The following is an 18,122-nucleotide window of genomic DNA, read 5'->3' as shown; positions in this document are numbered from 1 at the left end:
CACAAGACAAGCACCAACATATTTCTCTTCTAACAATTTGGGAACACACCCACCACAGCAGGGAGAATCCCCTTTGATGGCAGTGGGAGGAGAACAAGGGAGGGATGCAGAATGCAGGGCTGAGGCTGGAGAGGAGCCGTTCCTGGGCTGGGAGCAGCGGGGGCTGGAGCAGAGCCTCAGCCTGCAGGGCAGGGCAGGGCGAGGGAGCCCTGCCCCAGCAGCAGCTGCACGGCTGCTGCACGGCTGCTGCCTCACCTGTGTGTGCCTGCACGGCTGCTGCACGGCTGCTGCACGGCTGCTGCACGGCTGCTGCCTCACCTGTGTGTGCCTGCACGGCTGCTGCATGGCTGCTGCATGGCTGCTGCATGGCTCCTGCCTCACCTGTGTGTGCCTGCACGGCTGCTGCATGGCTGCTGCATGGCTGCTGCATGGCTCCTGCCTCACCTGTGTGTGCCTGCACGGCTGCTGCATGGCTGCTGCATGGCTGCTGCCTCACCTGTGTGTGCCTGCACGGCTGCTGCACGGCTGCTGCCTCACCTGTGTGTGCCTGCACGGCTGCTGCATGGCTGCTGCATGGCTGCTGCATGGCTCCTGCCTCACCTGGGTGTGCCTGCACGGCTGCTGCACGGCTGCTGCTTCACCTGTGTATGCCTGCACTGCTGTGCACGGCTGCTGCCTCACCTGTGTGTGATCTCTTGTTTTGGCTAAGCAAACCCAAAAAATGAACCAAACTGTAGCCCTTTGGTTCCTCTTCTTGGAGCTCAGGAAAAGTCTGGCAGGACCACACACAGATCACCACAATCAGCTGTCCTGCTGTGCATGATGGGATTAACACAGACTGAAGATAAAGAAAAACTAAAGAGAAAAGGGTTGGTGCTCCCAGTGAAACTGAAAAGCAGGAAAACATCAGTGGAGTTTGCCTCTGATCAGTTTGGAGATTACTGATATCTTTTATGTTTTAATGACTTGGGTATAAAAGTAGAATTGTCCTGATTACGCCTTTCTCTGTTTTCTGCTGTGCAGAAGCCAGTGACAAAAGGGCAAGACTGGAAGTCTTCAGTGCCATGTGTTTGTGATCTTTTGACTGGATCAGGCTCTTTATTTCTGAGGGGACGGTGGCTGTGCTCTGTGAGCTGTGCTGCCCCACAGTGTGAGTTCTGATTTCGGGGACCTTTGCCCTCTGCCAGCACCACCTGGTGCTGGGGGCTCTCCAGAGGGGCTCCACTTCCCATGGGAAGCAGAATCTGAGCAGCTCTGCCTTGAGCCCCGGTGTCACTGACTGTCCCCAGGTGGGCCATGGAGTGTCCCTGTCCCCGGCAGAGGGAGGGGATGCACCTGAAAGTGCCACAGGGCAGAAAGCGACCCCCTGCCAAAGAGACCCTGAAAACAGCTAGAGGTGAAGGATTAATAGACAGTCAAGTAGGGCAAGATTTCGGTATGAGAACGTCTTCACCTGAAGTGCCTCAGCCCTCCTGCTGCATTTCCTGGTTATTGTGATGTTAATTGTGCAGCTTCCACCCCAAATGAATGCAGGCTTTTGTACTTTTAGCACCAGAGGCCTCTCAAAGGAAAATGGAAGGGACTTGAATGAAAGAGATACTGAGGTTACAAGATGGTGACAAAGCTGAAGGTAGGCACATTTTATCATTACAGCCAAAACAATGTACTGTTCTCATGTGAGCCATTCCAGCAGGGAAGTTTTGCTGCTTCCATGCTGGGATGAGTACTGCAGGTGAGGAGTCAGCAATGCTGCTCTGGGGTAAGGGAGGAATTTTTCTGCTATGTTGTGGTGAAAACATTCACGCATTCCCATTCTGAAATTACATCAGAAATTTTGTTTGGGGCTTTTAGAGATATAATTAAGAGACTTCTGGGTAGAGATGAAGTCTGGGAGGCACTGTATACCAGGAATGGCTCACTGTGAAAGCTTTGATCTCACAGGAGGGAGAGTTTTACACTATTTATTAAAATCTGTGTTCCAAAACAGTGCTAAGAATATCAAAGCAAAATTTTTTTAAACAGTTGTATTCAGTTACTGCATTCAGAGATACAAGAAAAACTGATTCCCGCATAAATAAAAGAGAGACAGGGAAGGGTTTAAGGAAACGTTGAGGACGGGTGCTTGTCAACCTTCACAGCCACAAGCTGTCACACAAAGCACAGCAGGTAAATGTATCGCTGCTCCAGATCAACTGCAGCAAAGTGAGTCAGCTTTTTTTCAGCCTCTGGCCTAAATCCCTTCTTTTATAGGGCTTGTGCTGCCTCTGGGCTTGTGCCCCCACTCAGGGGCTCTTGGGTCTGCAGGACTGAGCTCTCGTGGATCACAGCCCCCTGCCACAGGCAGGGAGAGCAGCAGCATTCCAGTGACCCCAGAGCTCCTACAAGAACAGCACAAGGATAATCAAGAGCCTTTGATGGAGCTCGAAGCTTCAGTGTTAAATAACACCCGCTCCCAACAGCTGAGTGGGGGCAGGACTCATTCCAGAACTATTAATAAAGCCCCTATTTATACTCCAGGTTCCTGTGAACGGTGCAGCAGAAAGCTACAGCTGCGGAGCTAAAATGGAATAAATGTCAGGCTCCGGGGGAAAGCACCATCCTGTGGGAAAGGAGGCAGCCGGGGGACAGCCCTGGGGCAGGTCTCGGAGCTGAGGGAGCGGAGGGCGAGCGGCGGCGCCCGGAGCGTGCAGGCAGTGGGCAGAGCCGGGCTCAGCTCCCTGCAGCCGCAGGTCTGTGCAGAGCTGCCAGAGATGCAGCGTCAGAGGCGGCTCCCGCTGCGGCCAGAGGCTCCGGCGGGGCTGCGGCCGAGCCGGCACCAGGTGTGACTGAGGCAGGAAGGACCTTTGGGGAGGCTCGGAGCGCCTTGTCCGCTGGACCGGCAGGATGATGGAGAGCACGGGAGGGCCGTATCTGAACACGGCCGCCGTGACCTCCCCGGTGGGAATAGCCCGGCTGCTGCAGATGACCTTCGGCTGCGCCACCTTCAGCCTGGTCGCCCACCAAGGGGGGTTCAGTGCCGCCTACGGCACCTTCTGCATGTTCGTCTGGACCTTCTGCTTCGCCGTCACCGTGTTCATCATCGCCTGCGAGTTCACACGCCTGCACAGCTGCCTGAGCCTCTCCTGGGGAAACTTCACGGCGGCTTTTGCTATGCTGGCCACGCTCATGTCGGTCACAGCGGCGGTGATCTACCCGCTCTACTTCGTGCAGGTGGGCTGTTACCCCATCGGCTGCCAGGTCCGGGATTTCCGCATCGCCGCCAGCGTCTTCGCGGGCCTGCTGTTCGTCACCTACGCCTCTGAGGTGTTCCTAACCAGGGCCAAGCCGGGACAGGTCACCAGCTACATGGCCACCGTCTCTGGCCTCTTGAAAATCGTCCAGGCCTTCGTGGCCTGCATCATCTTTGGGGCGCTGGTGAACGACAGCCAGTACAGTAAATACGTGGCGACGCAGTGGTGTGTGGCTGTCTACAGCTTTTGCTTTGTGGTGACGGTGGTGGTGGTGGCCTTCAGTGTCACAGGTAAGACTGCCTTGCTGTGGTTCCCTTTTGAGCGTTCTGTGGTCATCTACACCTTTGGGGCAGTGCTGCTCTATGCGAGTGCTGCAGTCATCTGGCCAGTGTTCTGCTTTGACAGCAAGTACGGCTCCCCACGACGGCCCGGCCTCTGTGCCAAGGGCAAGTGCCCCTGGGACAGCCAGCTGGTGATTGCCATCTTCACCTATGTCAACCTGCTGCTCTATGTCCTGGACCTGGCATACTCCCAGCGCATCCGCTTTGTCTCACACATCTGAACCGTGGCTCGGCCTCCGTGGAGGCACCTCCGTGTGCCAACCCCTGCAGGTGCAGAGGGACAGGGCAGAGAGGCGCTGGGCAGGCATGCACACACCACCATCGGCCAAACTTCAAGTGAGGACTGACTACACGAAGGAATGAATGACCTGGAGCAGGTGGGCTGCAGCTGGCACCGCGCAGCCCAACTCCCCCAAGGTTCTGCCTCACCTGCCCAGGCCAGCACAAGGAATGGCACAGCTCCACGGGCATCTGCAGACAGCAGGAGTGCTTGTAGCCACAGCAGTGGGGCTGGAGGCTATCGGGTTACTGAGCCAAACGTTAGGAAACACATACAGGATTTTGAAACTGTTAACCAGCGCCTAACAGTAACCAAGTGACTGCTTGGGAAGTGGAAAAGTTAAAAGCTGCATGAAGGAACACCAGTTCAGTAGGTGAAAATCAATCCCTCGGAGTTCGGGTTAGGTTGGACTGTGTTGGGAGATGTGGAATGCCTGCAAGTGTGGGCAGTTCCAGCCTGGGTGTTTCTGAGAAGAACATCATAGCCAAAACAGTATTTTGAAGGTTGCCAGTAATTTCCTTTCCTCTGCTTTGCTGTCTAGCACAGAAAAGGAATATCCTCAAGTGCACACCTTGGAGGAGGCCTATTTAATGTAATACTCCTATTTAGCAAACACTGAGTCGCTACAGAAATGAAAATTTGTAAGGTCGGGGCTCTACTGCTGAGGATCAGGGTGCAGAGCAGAGCCATCCTGCAAAGTGGCCGAGTGTGAAGTGTCATCCTCATCCTCGCTTGAGCAGCGCAGAAAATACCTTGGCACATGCTCTTGTCTTGATCCATGGGCCACCATTTCTTTACCCTGGGGTCAAGGGGCTTTTCTGGAGGCTTGAAGATAAATTCTGGGGCATGGCAAAGGGGAGGCAGGGAGTGATTGATCTCACGGTGCTGCAGAAGGGACCCAGTCGGGCGGGGAGGGGGCACGGGCAGGACGGGACAGGGCAGAACTTGCGCACGGTACCGGAGGAGCTCGGGATTCCTGAGCACTCTGCTTCACTGGGGAGCCCAACTTCCCAGCCCCACCCCTGACAAAACACCCTCTTTAAAGTTCCACACTTCTCAGCTCAGATTTCAGGCCCCAAGGAATCCTCATTTGTCGCAGGGAGAAGCCAGAGTGTCCAAGTGCTTGTGCAGCACGTGCAGACTTGAGCGCTTTGATTAAAATCTCCAGTAGCTCCCTGTCAGAAGCAAGATTTATTTTTTAACCAAAACAAAATAAAGCTGAATGGCAGATGTATGCTTACATCTCCTGAGATCTGTGTGCTGTCATCCTGCTCTCCACACTCATTGCAGTAGACACTTTCTGCATGAAGGCAGAGCTCACTTTATTCTGGTGTATAAAGCCTGAACACAGAACCAAAAAACAACAGACACAACACAGCAAGACCTCTGAGGGGATTCTCTGCAGCAGAATGACTCAGGAATAAGGAAGCAGACTTACTTTTCATCAGTGCTTTGTGTGGGGTTTAAAAAGCAAAGGGAAAACTTGTTGGGACAGGCGATGTTGAATAATTCTGAGCAAGGACCAGGCCTTAGCAGTGGGGAGCATCAGCCAGGACATGGGACAAGAATTGGGATCCAGCACAGAGGAACAGCCTGCCAAGGGGGTTTTCTCTTCTGTGAGTCCCAGTTCCTGAAGGGCAGGAAATCTGGAAGATGTAGTCCAGATATCCACGGATATCTGCCATAGATATAAACCAGGAGCTTTATTTCTTGCCACCCAAACAAATTATGGGTTGTACAAGAACAAAAGGCTAACTTGGGAAAGGAAATCCACTTGTGTTGGAGGAGTTAATTTACAGGAGCCACTGCGTACAAAGGGACCTTGAGCGTTTATGATGTATTCCTGTTAAACCCATCAATATGGACAAATTAAGCCATGTAATACTTGAAAATTACTTTTTTTTTTGGTTGTTGTTATTTCAGATTACTAAAAACCAAACAGGTGCCTGTGAAGGACCACGGCTTTTGTTATAAAACCCAGCCCAGTGAGGCCAGGGACGTTGCTTGAGGAAAGCCCCGTCCTGGTCTGGCTCAGGGGGCCGGGGCCAGCGGAGGCAAGAGCCCAGGCAGGGGGTGCCCGTCCCCAGATGGCACCACCAGCGCTCAGGCAGCAGCAGCAGCTCCTTGGCTGGCAGCTGTGGCTGAGCCAGGCACTCCTGGGTTCCTGCAGGAGCAAGAGCAGAAACGTGGTAAAACTGACAATGCCATGGGTTGATGCAACTTACACCCAGCCAGGGTCAAAGGGCCAGAGAGGAACTGGTGCTTGGGAAACAATAAGGGCAAAATGGAGCATCTTCACAATAAGGGGAAAGAGAATTTAACATGGAAACCATGATCCCACTGACTGGAGGAGTGGATACACAAGTCATTGCCAAGAACAGTGTGTTCAGATTTAGCTTTCTCATCTGCCAGCCAAAGACTGAGCAAAAAATGTGAACATGGTCAAAATGGCAAAAAAAGATTGTGTGGACAACAATCCTCTCTTTTAGGAGGAAAAAAAAATAAAAAAAAAATCAAAACCTCATGCTTCAGTGGTTAAAACATTCCCCAACCATTGGAAACTATGAGATTGCCCAATCCAGAACAGAGAACATCTGATATCTACTCATCAGGATTTACCAACCAGCTCTGTCATGATTCAGTTCTCCAGACCTCCTTCATTTCCAGAGAGCATCTCTCCCCTTAATTAACAGATGATGATCAAGTAGCTCCCCATGAACCTGGTTGCTCCAGTCATCAACCATTCCCAACCTCTTTTGGTAAACTAATGTTAGGATTTATGTGTGTTCATTAATTATGGACTTGTGGCTGCAGCTAATCTAGACAGCACCCAGAGGATTCCAGCATGGGTAGGTTAAAGTCGGAATTGTTAATGGGTTTGGACTGGGTTTTTCCCTTCTTTTTTGGAAGCCCAGGGTTCAGTACTCACAAAAGATCAGCGTTTAGGAACATTTATCAGCAGAAAAAACACTGAGCTTTATTTCTGTCAATGAAGAAGTAAAAAAAAAACAAAACAAAACAAAAAAAAAAAAAACCAAAGACAAAAACTAGCGAGGTAAGATGATAGTTAGGAAAAAAATCACTGCTGGCTGCTTGGGTTTTACAGGAACACTTCACTCCGGTCCGGGCTCTGCACAGCTCAGCCCGGCCCGGCCCGGTCTGGGGGGGCTCGAGGGGGCTCGCGGGGAGCACAGCTCAGCCCGGCCCGGCCCGGTCTGGGGGACTCGAGGGGGCTCGCGGGGAGCACAGCCCGGCCCGGCCCGGCCCGGTCCGGTCCGGGGGCTCTGGCGGGAGCAGGGCGCCGCCCGGCGGCAGGGCCGGCACGGGGCGGCGCCGCGGGCGGTGAATGATGCAACACCGGGCGCCGGTTGCACCAATCGCTGGCGAGCGCCGCGCCGCTGGCCCCGCCCCCGCCCGCTGAGTGGCGGAACGCTGGCGCTGCCCCGCCCCCCTGCCCGCCGATTGGCTGCGCGCCCCCGTCCCGCCGCGCGGCCTCGCCTCCGTGCGCGCGCGGCCACGTGTACGGCGGCGGGGCCGGGCCGGGCCGGGGGCAGCGGGATGAGCGTGGGCTTCATCGGCGCGGGGCAGCTCGCCTTCGCCCTGGCCCGCGGCTTCACCGCGGCAGGTGCGCGCGGGGCAGCTCGGCCTGCCTCCGTGGGGGCGGGATGGCTCGGGGCGGGCGTGCCGGGCCCTCGGGCTGACACGCGGGGTCGTTCGCAGGGGTCCTGGCTGCGCACAAGATCACGGCGAGCTCCCCGGACACTGACCTGCCCACCGTCAGCGGGCTGCGGGTGAGTGCGGCCGGGTAGCGGGCACCGGGCGGCGGCGCTCCCCTCCCGGCCATCCCGGGCCTGAGCGGTCCCGTTTCTCCCCGAACCGGTGCAGAAAATAGGAGTGAACTTCACGGTGAGCAACAAGGACACGGTGAAGAGCAGCGATGTCCTCTTCCTGGCCGTAAAGCCACCCATCATCCCCTTCATCCTGGAGGAGGTGGGCCCCGACATCGAGCCCCGGCACATCGTGGTGTCCTGCGCGGCCGGAGTCACCATCAGCTCCATCGAGAAGGTGAGCGGGGACCGGGCACGGCCAGCCGGGCTGGCTCCGCTCCTCTGACCCCGAGGAGCCCATGCCACGCACTTGTGCTACTCGTGCTATTCAGGACTAAAGTCACACAGCAGCAGCCAACTTGGTTTTGGTCACCTTTGCCCGTGTTCATCGGCAAATGCTGTTAGAGGCTTCATCCAGCTCTTCTCTCACATGAGGTGCTGTCCAGTCATGTTTATTTTAACAGCAGTGGGTCATCTCCCCTGAATTTTTGCAGATTTTATGCTAGGTGTCTGCAGGAGCTGTTTTGGAGATCTGTGGGTTGATGTGGGATTGAGGCCTTTGGGATACTGTTTCCAACCCGGCTTTGCCCAGCTCCTGCTTTGCTGGTACTGAGCAAGGCTTCACATTCACGGATGGGCTGCTGTATCTCAAAGCAGGACATTTGAGATACACAGGTCTCTCTTTTCCTTCTGCTTGTATTGTTCTTGCCCCTGGGGGGGGGGGTCCTTTCCTGAACAACCCATTGATGAAACATATGCACTAAAGCTCATTTTTCTCCCTTCTTTCTTTTTTTCTTACTTTCTATCTTCCATGATTTTCTGCCCTAAGAAACTCTCTACCTTCTGCCCCACACCAAAAGTGATCAGGTGCATGACCAACACCCCTGTGATAGTCCGAGAAGGTGCTACAGTCTATGCCACTGGCACTCATGCGGATGTGGAAGATGGGAAGCTTTTGGAGCAGCTGATGGCCAGCGTGGGCTTCTGCACCGAGGTGGAAGAGGACCTCATCGATGCTGTAACGGGGCTCAGTGGCAGTGGCCCTGCGTATGTATGTGCTGCTGTTTCCTCAGCTAGTGCCATCTTAGGGAGAGCAGTTGGCTTTGCCTGCCATAAAGTCTGTGCAACTTCAGCTTGTATTTTTTTTTTTTCCTGTCACCCATATTTGCAATGGAACATGTATTCCAGGTGTCCAGTTGGGACAGCAGGAAAATTTTTTAAGAGTCAAATGAGTCTGAAGTCCATAGCCAGTGTGCAGTGCCTGCATGTCCATGTTGCAAAGCTTGGGCCCGTAGTTTACATGATCAGAAGCTGAATTTCTCCCATTCCCCCCACTCCTGAGCTGGAAGTGGTGGGAGGGAAGCCTGGCATGGCATCCATGAAGGAAAGGGGGAGGCTTTTGTCAGATCTGTGAGTGACAGGAGTCACAGAACAGTCCTGAAGCCCTGGATTCTCTCTTCCCTAAGCCTTACCAGTCCTTCAGTGCCCTTCTTTCCCTCTGTTCTCAGGCATTCACTGCCCTGGATGCTCTTGCAGACGGAGGAGTGAAGATGGGCCTTCCCCGCAGGCTGGCGGTTCGGCTGGGAGCACAGGCTCTGCTGGTCAGTATTACCTACTGCACAACACATCTGAGCCTGCGCCTGCTCCTTGCAGGGGAATCTGCACCTCACAGTTTGAGATGGTCGTGGTGCTCTGGCAGAATCTGCTTTAAGGAATGTGTTTGGTTGGAATGCACACAGTTCCTGGTGAGGGGCTGTAGGAAGTGTCTGCAGCAATCTGCTGGTGAGGTGGGAGCTGGGGCCTGGGAAACTCTGCTGCTTTGAGGCCTCATCAGCTCTAAAAAGTGTTTTGGCAGCCTGCAGGATCCCAGGTGTGCCTGTTGTGAGTGTTGGTGCTGCTCTTGCAGTGGAGAACAGGAGGGTATGACAGTGGTTCCTCAGTCAGGCTCTGGCAGGTGTTTTCCTTGCTACAGGGAGCTGCCAAGATGCTGTTAGAATCTGAGCAGCATCCGGGTCAGCTGAAGGACAACGTCTGCTCGCCCGGGGGAGCCACCATCCACGCCCTGCACTTCCTGGAGAGTGGTGGCTTTCGCTCTCTCCTCATCAACGCTGTGGAGGCTTCCTGCATCCGGACAAGGTGGGCAACTAGGAGCTAAAGAGCTTGCAAGACTTGCCCCCCCACCCTCCCCATCTTATGTTTTCTATGTCTTCCTCTCCCACTACCCCACTGTAGGGAGCTGCAGCATTTGGCAGACCAGGAGAAGATTTCCCCGGCAGCCATAAAGAAAACATTGCTGGACAAGGTGAAACTGGAGTCTCCTTCTCTGTCTGTGGCATCTGCTAGCAAAGTCAGTCTGTTCACCAGCAAGACCAAGAAGAACTGACCAGACTCTTGCGTTCTGGCAGTGCTGAATGTCAGTGTCCTGGCTACAGCCAGGACAGGGTTAATCTTTGCAGTAGCCAGGAATGGCACGGCCAGGACCCTGGTTATTCTATACAAAGGGGAGGGGACGGTTTGCAGCAGGGGAGAGGTGCTGAAGAGGGGTGGGGAAAAGGGGTCCCGTGGCTGGGTGCATCAAGTGAGCAGTGGGAGCAGCATCATGTTACACGTGGTGAGCAATCATGTGGGAATCCTTCACCTCTCTTCTACACTCTTCTTAATATTGTTGCTGTTATTATTTGTTTTCTTATCTCATTACTGCTTCCAGTAAATTGTTCTTGTAGCAAACCATGTTCTCTACCTTTTGTGCCTCCAGTTCTCCTCTCCAGCCCACCACAGAGGGAGAGGGACAAGAGGGCAGTGAGTGGGCAGCATGTGGTTTTGAGTATTTCAGTGGGAACGCTAATACAGGGAATACCATTCCTAAGCCACAACTGTGTTCTCTGTGTTATTTCTCTTTTGTCCATGGAAAAACGCTCAGTCAGCATGCTGGTGTCCCCTGTAGCAGGCTTGTGGCTTGCAGCAGCTGTAGCAGAGGGTGATGCAAAATGCAAGGGAGTGTTGTGGAAAGAGTTCCCACTTGGCTGAAAAAGTGGGATGCAGAATGAATGGATGCCTGAGCTTGAACCCCTCTGCAGGGAGATGTTGGGGATGCCCCTGGATCCTCCCAGAGAGACAGAGCTACAGATGAACTTCCTAGATGGTTATAGACCCGTAACTGTAACCACAGCAGCTGGGAACCCACCAGGGGCTACCGGAGCCCTGCAAGGCTGGCGCTCACATCCCCTGCGCACAGAGCAGAGAGCCGCGGTGCTGCTGCTGGATCCGCGCCCAAGGCCCTGCTGCTCCTCGGGGCACGGCTTCTCCTTGACCCCTGTCCTAACCCTCCTGTCCCCTCTCTTAACCCCACTTTCACTGCTGCACCTTCGGCTTCCCCTCGCCCTGCTCTGCTACGCTCATCTTGTCCTGCCGGCTTTGCCTGTGGCATGGCAGCAAACAGTGCGAACCAGTGTCGGTGTCATGGGCCTGAATTCCTAGCAAAAGGGCTGGGAACACGCCTGGAGCGAGAGCGGCGGTCCGGGGCAGAGGAGCGGCCCCGGCCCGAGGGACTGCGCGCTGTGAAACGCGCGGTGTGCCCCGGGAACACCGGCGGGCGGCCGCGGCTGCTGCCAGAGACGGCGGGGCTGATCCGCGGCCGACCCCGTACTTCGGTGGAGCGGCAGCGCTCGCCGGGGGCCGAGCCGGGCCGGGCAGGGCCGTGCCGGGCGTTCCCCGGTGCCCCGGAGCGGAGCGCGGCCCCCTTAAGGCCCGGGGCGGTTGCGCCGGGCGCTTCATGAATGGAGCCACGTGACCCAAATATCACGTGACGACTCCGTGAGCGGCGGCGGCAGCGGCGGCGGCGGCGGCTCGTGAGTCCCGGTCCCTCCCAGCGCGGCCTCCCCGCCCCGCCCGGCCCGGCCCGGCCCGGCGGCCCCGGCAGGAGGTGAGCGCCACCGGCAGCGAGGGCGGGCGCGGCCCTGGCACCGGCCGGGGCGGGGCGGGCCGGTCCCCGGGGGCGGGCCGGGGCGGGGCGGGCACGGCGGGCCCCGGGATGGTGGCCGGGGCCGCCGCGGGGTCGGCAGGTGCCTGACGGGGCCGCCATCGCTGATTCACGGCGGGGCGTTGGGGTCGCGCCCGCCCGGCCCCCGCCCCGCCCCGCCCGGCCCCGCTCGGCGGGCGAGCAACAGGTGCGCGGGGCCCGGGGCCTGCCCCGCCCCGCCCGCCGCTCCCGGCTCCACCCCGGGCAGCGCGGGCACCCGGCCCCTCCCTCCCGCGGCTGCCGAGCGCCCCGATCGTGTTGCAGCCCGGCTGCCCTCGGGCCGAGCCCGCCCCGCTCAACCCCGCCGCACCTCGGGACGCTCCGGCTCCGCCGGTACGGCCGCGACCCGGCCCCGGCGGGGCCTCTTGGTTCCCCGTCCCTCCGGCCGCCCCCCGCCGCGGTCTGTCATTCTTCTCCCGAGGACGGGAGGGCCGGGAGGCTGAGGAGCCATCGGGGCGCTCGCCCGGTGCCCAGAGCAGAGGCAGGCACAGCCCCGTTGCCCGCAGTCGGTACCGTGCCCTCGGGCTGCTCGGTGGCTGCAGCCGTGCGGGCGGAGGTGCCGCTCCGCAGGGGCTGCCCGGTGCTGGGCGCTGCGGGGTCCCCGAGCGGAGCGGGCTCCCCCGGGACTGCGGTGTCTGACCCGCACCGAGGGGCCGCGTCCGCCTGTGCCGGGCACGGCTCCGGCTGTCCGGGGTGTGTGAGCTCTGTGGTCGGGGGAGGGCACTGCCAAGGGCGGGAGGGAGTCTCTCGGAGCCGGCCCTTTGCTTTAGCAGTGTGAGCAGAGCTAAAACCACCTGGGTGGGCAGATTCCTTGAGGAAAAAATTGCTGTGAAGTGCTCAGGGTTGGATGACATCATCGGGGACCCCAGGGTGGGGAACACAGGCGGCACTGTCTTGGCTACACAGGTAATTTGGGGAGTCATTGGATGAGACTGTGTGAGGCAAGTTGCCAGCAAGCAAATAAACAGAGTATGAAATCCACGCTGGGAGAGAGTGTTCCTGTGCGGTGTGCCCGTCACTGCTGACAGACCACGCTCCTGTGCCTGCTGGAGCCCTGGGGAGCACAGCCCTTGCTCTGCCCGCTGGAGCAGGGACATCACCGTGTTTACACGGGGCTCGGGGCAGGTTCTGCACCAGGAGCCTGGAGAAGGGCCCATGCTGGATCATGCGTGCTGCTGTCAGCTCCCGTGTGCTGCTGCTGAGCTGAGGGGAGAATTGGCTGTGCTTGTGCTGAGTTCAGGCCTTTTGAGCTCTGGGGAAATGTGTTGAGGCTGCAGTTTCTTCATTGCAGCCACAGTGTTTGGCACTTTTCAGTGTGATCTTTCTTCAGGAAGCTATCAAAAGCTGATCCATCAGCAGTCTGGAGAGTAAGGCGAAGTTTGGTCTCTGCTATGTCACCCATTCTCTGGGTGTCCTCTTTGTGAGCTGCCAAACAGCCCAGTTAAAACGGGACCCAGGAAACTCTTTGGGTTGTTCTTTCCATTCTACTGACTGCTGCTCCTTGGAGAGGTGGGATCACCAGGTTTTTGGGGACACTCCTGTGGCAGGTCTGATGGCTGTTGAGAGAGGCTCCTGCCTGGGAGGTGTTGTGTTAGAGTATGCAGAGGCAGGATTGAATGAGCAGCTGCCTCTGCTGTGTGCAGCTCTGCCAGCAGTTCCCCAGCCTGCTCAGGAGCATCTTCCCAGTGCCCTGCCTGATGCAGCATGCGTGTGCCCTGTTTGTTTCATTTTGGGTCTGCTGTAATGAAGGCAGCCTGTGTGCTTGCCAAGCAGCTGTAAATTCTTTAGTGCCACAGGGCAGGCAAATTCCTGTGTCCCACTGCCCAGACCTGCCCTATGACTCCTTCCACTTGCAGGAGGATGGGGCACAGAAGTGCTGCAGGGGCAGGCACATTGGTCTCTCCAGCTATTCCCTTTCCTCTCCCTTTTCCCAGCAGACATGTTGTTTACCAGGTAGGAACAGAAGAAATAAACAGCAGTCTGGGAAGGAGGGAAGAATTGATTTTGTGCAGCAGTTGCTTGCATGCTGCCTGTCCTGCCTCACTGCAGCTGCCTTCCTTGGGCAGCAGATGACCCTGGCTATGCCAGTGTGGTTGGGGGCAGCAGACATCTTGTTGGAAGGAGCATTGTCCTCTAGGTATATATAAATAGCCTGGCTCCTGGCAGGCTGCAGGCTTCAGGAATATCTCTGCTAGTGTCCTGGGGACTGCTGGTCCTGTTCACCTCCCATAGGTCGTAGATGCACTGGAGGGAGCCTGTGCCACAGCTGCTGAAAGAGCACTAAGCCCTGTTTGCTGATGCATGCATTTGGTTCTGGTCTGTAACTGGACATGAGTCCTGCTGGGAGTAAGGCAGGGGCAAACAAAGTTGTTGTTTAACACCTGCAAGATGAAAGGGGCAGAGGCACCTGGAGGCTGCACAGGAATGCTGGCCAGGGCTGCGTGGGTGCAGTCTGGGCTGAGAGGGGAGTGCAGTTTGGGCTGTTTGAGGCACAGCCATGTCTGTCAGGGAGTATCTGTGTGGATCAATTCCTTGGGCAGTGCAGTAGCAGTCTGAAAACCCTGAGGGGAGGAGGTCCGTGGGGAAGGAAGCAGGAGCCTGGGAATAAGTCTGTGTAAAGCAGGCCTGGAAATTGCTCTTAAGCAATTCTGAAATCTTGTTTTCCATGGCGGGGAAGGAGTCTGCTCTGCTCTGGTTTTCAGCACCTTAAATCTTTGTTTTCTTGTGAGCACACCTTGGCTCTTAAGATAAGGAGGAAGAAAGTGTTTCTGGGCTCTGGCATGCCAGGGATTGACAGGTACCTTCTCACAGAAAAGACCTACAACTGGGGTCAGTTTTGCATGACTGGGAGAGGTGAAGGCTGCTGAGGCATCAGCCCAAATTTGTGATGGAATTCCAGCGTACCCTTGCTCAGGGTTATGTCTTACTGAGCAATCCTTGGCAGCATCTGGAGTCTGGTAGGAGTGGGGAGCTCCTGAGTGTGCTTGAGCACCTGTTGGAAGGGCGTGTTGAGGTGAGCTGCCCTGCTTGGCAGTGACAAGGACGAGGCCGGGAGCGAGCGGTGCAGAGTGCCAGCCTGCTGAGTCAGCATGACTGGCCTGGAGCAGCCATGCTCTGGACCCTGCCTGCTGCTTGCAAGGCTATTTTTAAAATGTGACTTCCATGTGTTCTGACTCCTCCTAGCTCTTTAATTTCCCCCACCATAAACAAAAGCAGCATTGCCACAGAGTCTCCATGGGAGCAGAGGTGTGTAAGGGCAGCAGGTTCTGCTTAGGGACACTCTGCTCATTGTGAGTCCAGCCCAGCTGGCTGCTTGTTGATCGTCTGCCATGGCAGGGGCCAGGATGTGGAGCACCTCGGGGCGCTGCTGCTGGACCCTGCCAGAGGAATGCCGTGGGCTCTGCTGTGTCCCAGGTGCTAATTTGACCTTCTTTCCCCTTGCAGAACCCAGCTGCCAAGGCTGTCGTGTTATGACGACCCCCAACAAAGGAAACAAGGCCTTGAAGGTAACGTGGCGGGGGAGGAACGGGCGCGGGGATGGGCGCGGGCATCACCTCAGGCTTCACAAGTGTGTGCTGCCTCTCCCCCAGGTGAAAAGGGAGCCAGGCGAGAATGGGACCAGCTTGACAGACGAGGAGCTGGTGACCATGTCTGTGCGAGAGCTGAACCAGCACCTGCGGGGCCTGTCCAAGGAGGAGATCATCCAGCTGAAGCAGCGCCGGCGCACGCTGAAGAACCGGGGCTACGCGGCCAGCTGCAGGGTGAAGCGCGTCACCCAGAAGGAGGAACTGGAGAAGCAGAAGGCAGAGCTGCAGCAAGAAGTGGAGAAGCTGGCCTCAGAGAACGCCAGCATGAAAATGGAACTTGATGCTCTCCGCTCCAAATACGAGGCCCTCCAGAACTTCGCCAGAACCGTGGCCCGGAGCCCCGTGACCCCTGCACGGGGGCCTCTCGCCTCCAGTATGGGGCCCCTCGTCCCTGGCAAGGTGGCTACCACCAGTGTCATCACAATAGTGAAATCCAAAACGGACGCCCGGTCTTAGTGAAGCGAGCGTTGCCTGAGCTTGTCTGTGCAGGGCAGTTAGGCACAAAACCAGCCTGGAATCCCCAAAGCACAAGCCCTCGCCACATGGGTCCGGGTTCCTTTGACTTGGCCCAGGACTGGCCTGCTGATCGCTCCAGTTTATTTTGTTGTGTCCAGATTGGTATGAGCAGTGGTGATGCATCCCTTGTCCTGTGCAGACAGAGCTTCCCACCCAGCAGTCTGTAGCCCTCGGGTGCCCTGGGGACAGGCTGTGAGATTTTGGTTTTCTACCCAAAGAAAATCTGTGCAGCGTGGCTGAGAGAAGGGTGGAGGAGTGGCCCGAGGAAAGCTTTCTTCCTGGGGGCTGGGAACCCTAATTTTCGGTCACTTCCAAAGGCTTTATTTCATGACTCTTCCAGGTGGTGCATCTCAGCGCCTGAACCTGCTGCTTTTGTCTCCTTTGGTACCTGTAGTTACAGTTGGGGTGTTCTGTGTCCTAGGTTTTATTCCTTTCTAGGTGTGCCTCTGTGCCCTAGCCGTGGGTGTCCCTCAGGCCGTGCCGTTGGCTGTGTGAGCTGGGGGACGGCGCTGCCATGTCCTGAGCCCCCGCAGGGAAGGAAGGAGGGAAGGAAGGAAGGAGGCAGCAGCGGGACTGTGTGGACTGCAGGCCGGTTTTGTGCCTAATGTGTTGCACTGAACAAGACCAAAATCACTAGTTGTTCCCGTGTTTCGAGGGTATCAAGTGTCTCTAGTGTGATGGTTTACACAACCAGTTTATGTGGTTAAATAGCCCTTTATTTAAAGAGAGAAACATCATTTTAAGAATTATTAAATTATCTAAGTTTAAAATTGGACAGAAGAGAGAGCGTATTTATAGTCAGCTTTTTTACCTGAGAAGGCGAGAATATTTGACCATATGAGTGGGAAATATTCTCAGAGACTTTGCTAGTTAAAAGTTAATAAATAAATAATTTTAAAGTTTCTCATGAACCTCCCGCAAACTGTTTGTGGCTCTGAGGTTAGTTTTTATAAAGAGTTATCAGACTTTATTTATAAAACTTAGAAAAAGACAAAAAAAGAGGCAAGTCCTGTTTGATATCTTTTTGCAATTGTACCAAAAGTGACTTATTCTTGACCTGGCTAGTTTCTGTGGTGTCCCCTGGTGTTGGGCGCTCTCTCCCCAAGCTCTCGTGCGGCGCTGTGGTGTGCTGGTGCCTTTGCCATGTGCTGTCATTTCACACTGTTGTCGTTTTCCCTAAACTCGACTGAGAGAGTGAGTTGGAATCTCTCTGAATTCTCCAGAAGGGTTCTGGTGCACAGGCAAAGGTGCTGCTGTTTTTGGAGACAGGAATGGCTGGCTGATGCAGCGGGGCCTGCCCCGAGGCGTGGGGGCAGCACAGGCAGCTCCTGCTCAGCAGCCAGTGCCAGGCTAGCTCATTATCTGGAGAGGAAAAACGCTGCACTCTTCTTGTGCAGCAAACCTGTCAGAGAAGTAACGTGAGGGAGACTCGTCCAGGCTTAGGAGAACACTGATGGGATTTAGCTCTGGAATTAGATCCTGTGGTCAGAACTTGTGTTGTGCTCACGGCTCACCTCAGCAAGAGGGGTAACGTGGGGCAGGCGAGTCCTTGGTGTCTGCACATTGCTGGCCAGTGAGCTGTGGCAGGATCACTGTCCTTCCTGGGGTGGCTTCTGCACAGGGCTTCTAGGAGAGTGCTCAGACTCAAAGCTGGGATGCAGCTGAGAAGCTATTTGTGGCCAGGCTCCATTTCCACAAACACTTTGACTTCCCTCTCCCCTTCCCAAAGATTTGAGCTGATTTACTGAGTTTTAGAGAAGCAGGGCATGAGGGGGAAGCCCATGTGATCTCCTGGCTGTTAAGATCTGAGTGGAGGGGGCAGACTGGGGAAACACGAGTGAAGCCACAGTCTGGTGGTGAGGTACAGCTGTCCTGGATAGGTTTTGGGGATGTTTCTGACTGCTGAACTGATACTGCTGTCGCCTGAGCAGAGGGGCAGGGCGGCCTGAGAACAGCTGCAGTGTGGCAGGAGAGGAGCAGGTAGCTGGTGGGGATTTCCTGCTGGAGGAGATCAGCTTTGCTCTGATTGATAGGGAGTTTAGGGAGTTGTTTGGGATGCTTTTCCAAGTAAACTTCCCAAAGGAGGAGCAGGTTAGAACATTGCCTCCACATGTCCCCCTTCTGGCCCTGGACTTCCTCTTCTCTTCTCTGAAGTGTCTGGTGTGCCACTTCCAGCCATTCACCACAGCCCACACTCTGCACAGCACTCAGCAGGCTCTGGTCTTCCAGCTGGGTGTGTGGTGGCTGGGACAAGTGAGATTTTACAGAACACAGAGACGTCCAGTTGTCCTGGGGTGTCATTGCCAACGTGTCCCTCTTAGAG

General features: G+C 56.0%; 3 protein-coding genes across 4 annotated transcripts; all 3 read left to right on the top strand.

The window, feature by feature from the left end:
• Positions 1-2,517: 2,517 nt before the first annotated feature.
• Positions 2,518-5,101, top strand: MYADML2 (myeloid associated differentiation marker like 2). The gene has a single exon (XM_071451354.1). The coding sequence runs from the start codon at positions 2,884-2,886 to the stop codon at positions 3,790-3,792; it is 909 nt and encodes a 302-aa protein (XP_071307455.1). The 5' UTR covers positions 2,518-2,883; the 3' UTR covers positions 3,793-5,101.
• A 2,218-nt stretch (positions 5,102-7,319) lies between these two features.
• PYCR1 (pyrroline-5-carboxylate reductase 1) lies at positions 7,320-10,405 on the top strand. Its single transcript, XM_071451391.1, has 7 exons — positions 7,320-7,476; positions 7,572-7,642; positions 7,737-7,916; positions 8,508-8,729; positions 9,187-9,279; positions 9,651-9,814; positions 9,911-10,405. Exons 1-7 carry the CDS (start codon positions 7,410-7,412, stop codon positions 10,059-10,061), a joined length of 948 nt encoding a protein of 315 aa, XP_071307492.1. The 5' UTR covers positions 7,320-7,409; the 3' UTR covers positions 10,062-10,405.
• A 1,039-nt stretch (positions 10,406-11,444) lies between these two features.
• On the top strand, positions 11,445-16,702 carry MAFG (MAF bZIP transcription factor G). 2 transcript variants are annotated; one of them, XM_071451545.1, is made up of 3 exons: positions 11,445-11,600; positions 15,141-15,202; positions 15,287-16,702. In XM_071451545.1, exons 2-3 carry the CDS (start codon positions 15,167-15,169, stop codon positions 15,737-15,739), a joined length of 489 nt encoding a protein of 162 aa, XP_071307646.1. In that variant the 5' UTR covers positions 11,445-11,600; positions 15,141-15,166; the 3' UTR covers positions 15,740-16,702. The 2 variants fall into 2 exon arrangements, with proteins under 2 accessions (XP_071307646.1, XP_071307647.1); XM_071451546.1 differs by lacking the exon at positions 11,445-11,600 and adding an exon at positions 11,977-12,602.
• The last annotated feature ends 1,420 nt before the right edge of the window (positions 16,703-18,122 follow it).

This window comes from Agelaius tricolor, unplaced genomic scaffold (assembly GCF_023055355.1).
Source record: "Agelaius tricolor isolate 1412-34295 unplaced genomic scaffold, bAgeTri1.0.p SCAF_32, whole genome shotgun sequence".
Classification (NCBI taxonomy): domain Eukaryota; kingdom Metazoa; phylum Chordata; class Aves; order Passeriformes; family Icteridae; genus Agelaius; species Agelaius tricolor.
Note: the sequence above shows the minus strand (reverse complement) of the source record. Positions and strands in the feature narration are given on the sequence as shown.

Bases quoted from the DNA above. Each gene is read 5' to 3' on its own strand.
- PYCR1 (XM_071451391.1), top strand. From the start codon at position 7,410: ATGAGCGTGGGCTTCATCGGCGCGGGGCAGCTCGCCTTCGCCCTGGCC. The intron at 7,917-8,507 runs GTGAGCGGGGAC...TTCTGCCCTAAG, and splicing joins CCATCAGCTCCATCGAGAAG to AAACTCTCTACCTTCTGCCC. The intron at 9,815-9,910 runs GTGGGCAACTAG...ACCCCACTGTAG, and splicing joins GCTTCCTGCATCCGGACAAG to GGAGCTGCAGCATTTGGCAG.
- MYADML2 (XM_071451354.1), top strand. From the start codon at position 2,884: ATGATGGAGAGCACGGGAGGGCCGTATCTGAACACGGCCGCCGTGACC.
- MAFG (XM_071451545.1), top strand. From the start codon at position 15,167: ATGACGACCCCCAACAAAGGAAACAAGGCCTTGAAG. The intron at 15,203-15,286 runs GTAACGTGGCGG...CCTCTCCCCCAG, and splicing joins AAGGAAACAAGGCCTTGAAG to GTGAAAAGGGAGCCAGGCGA.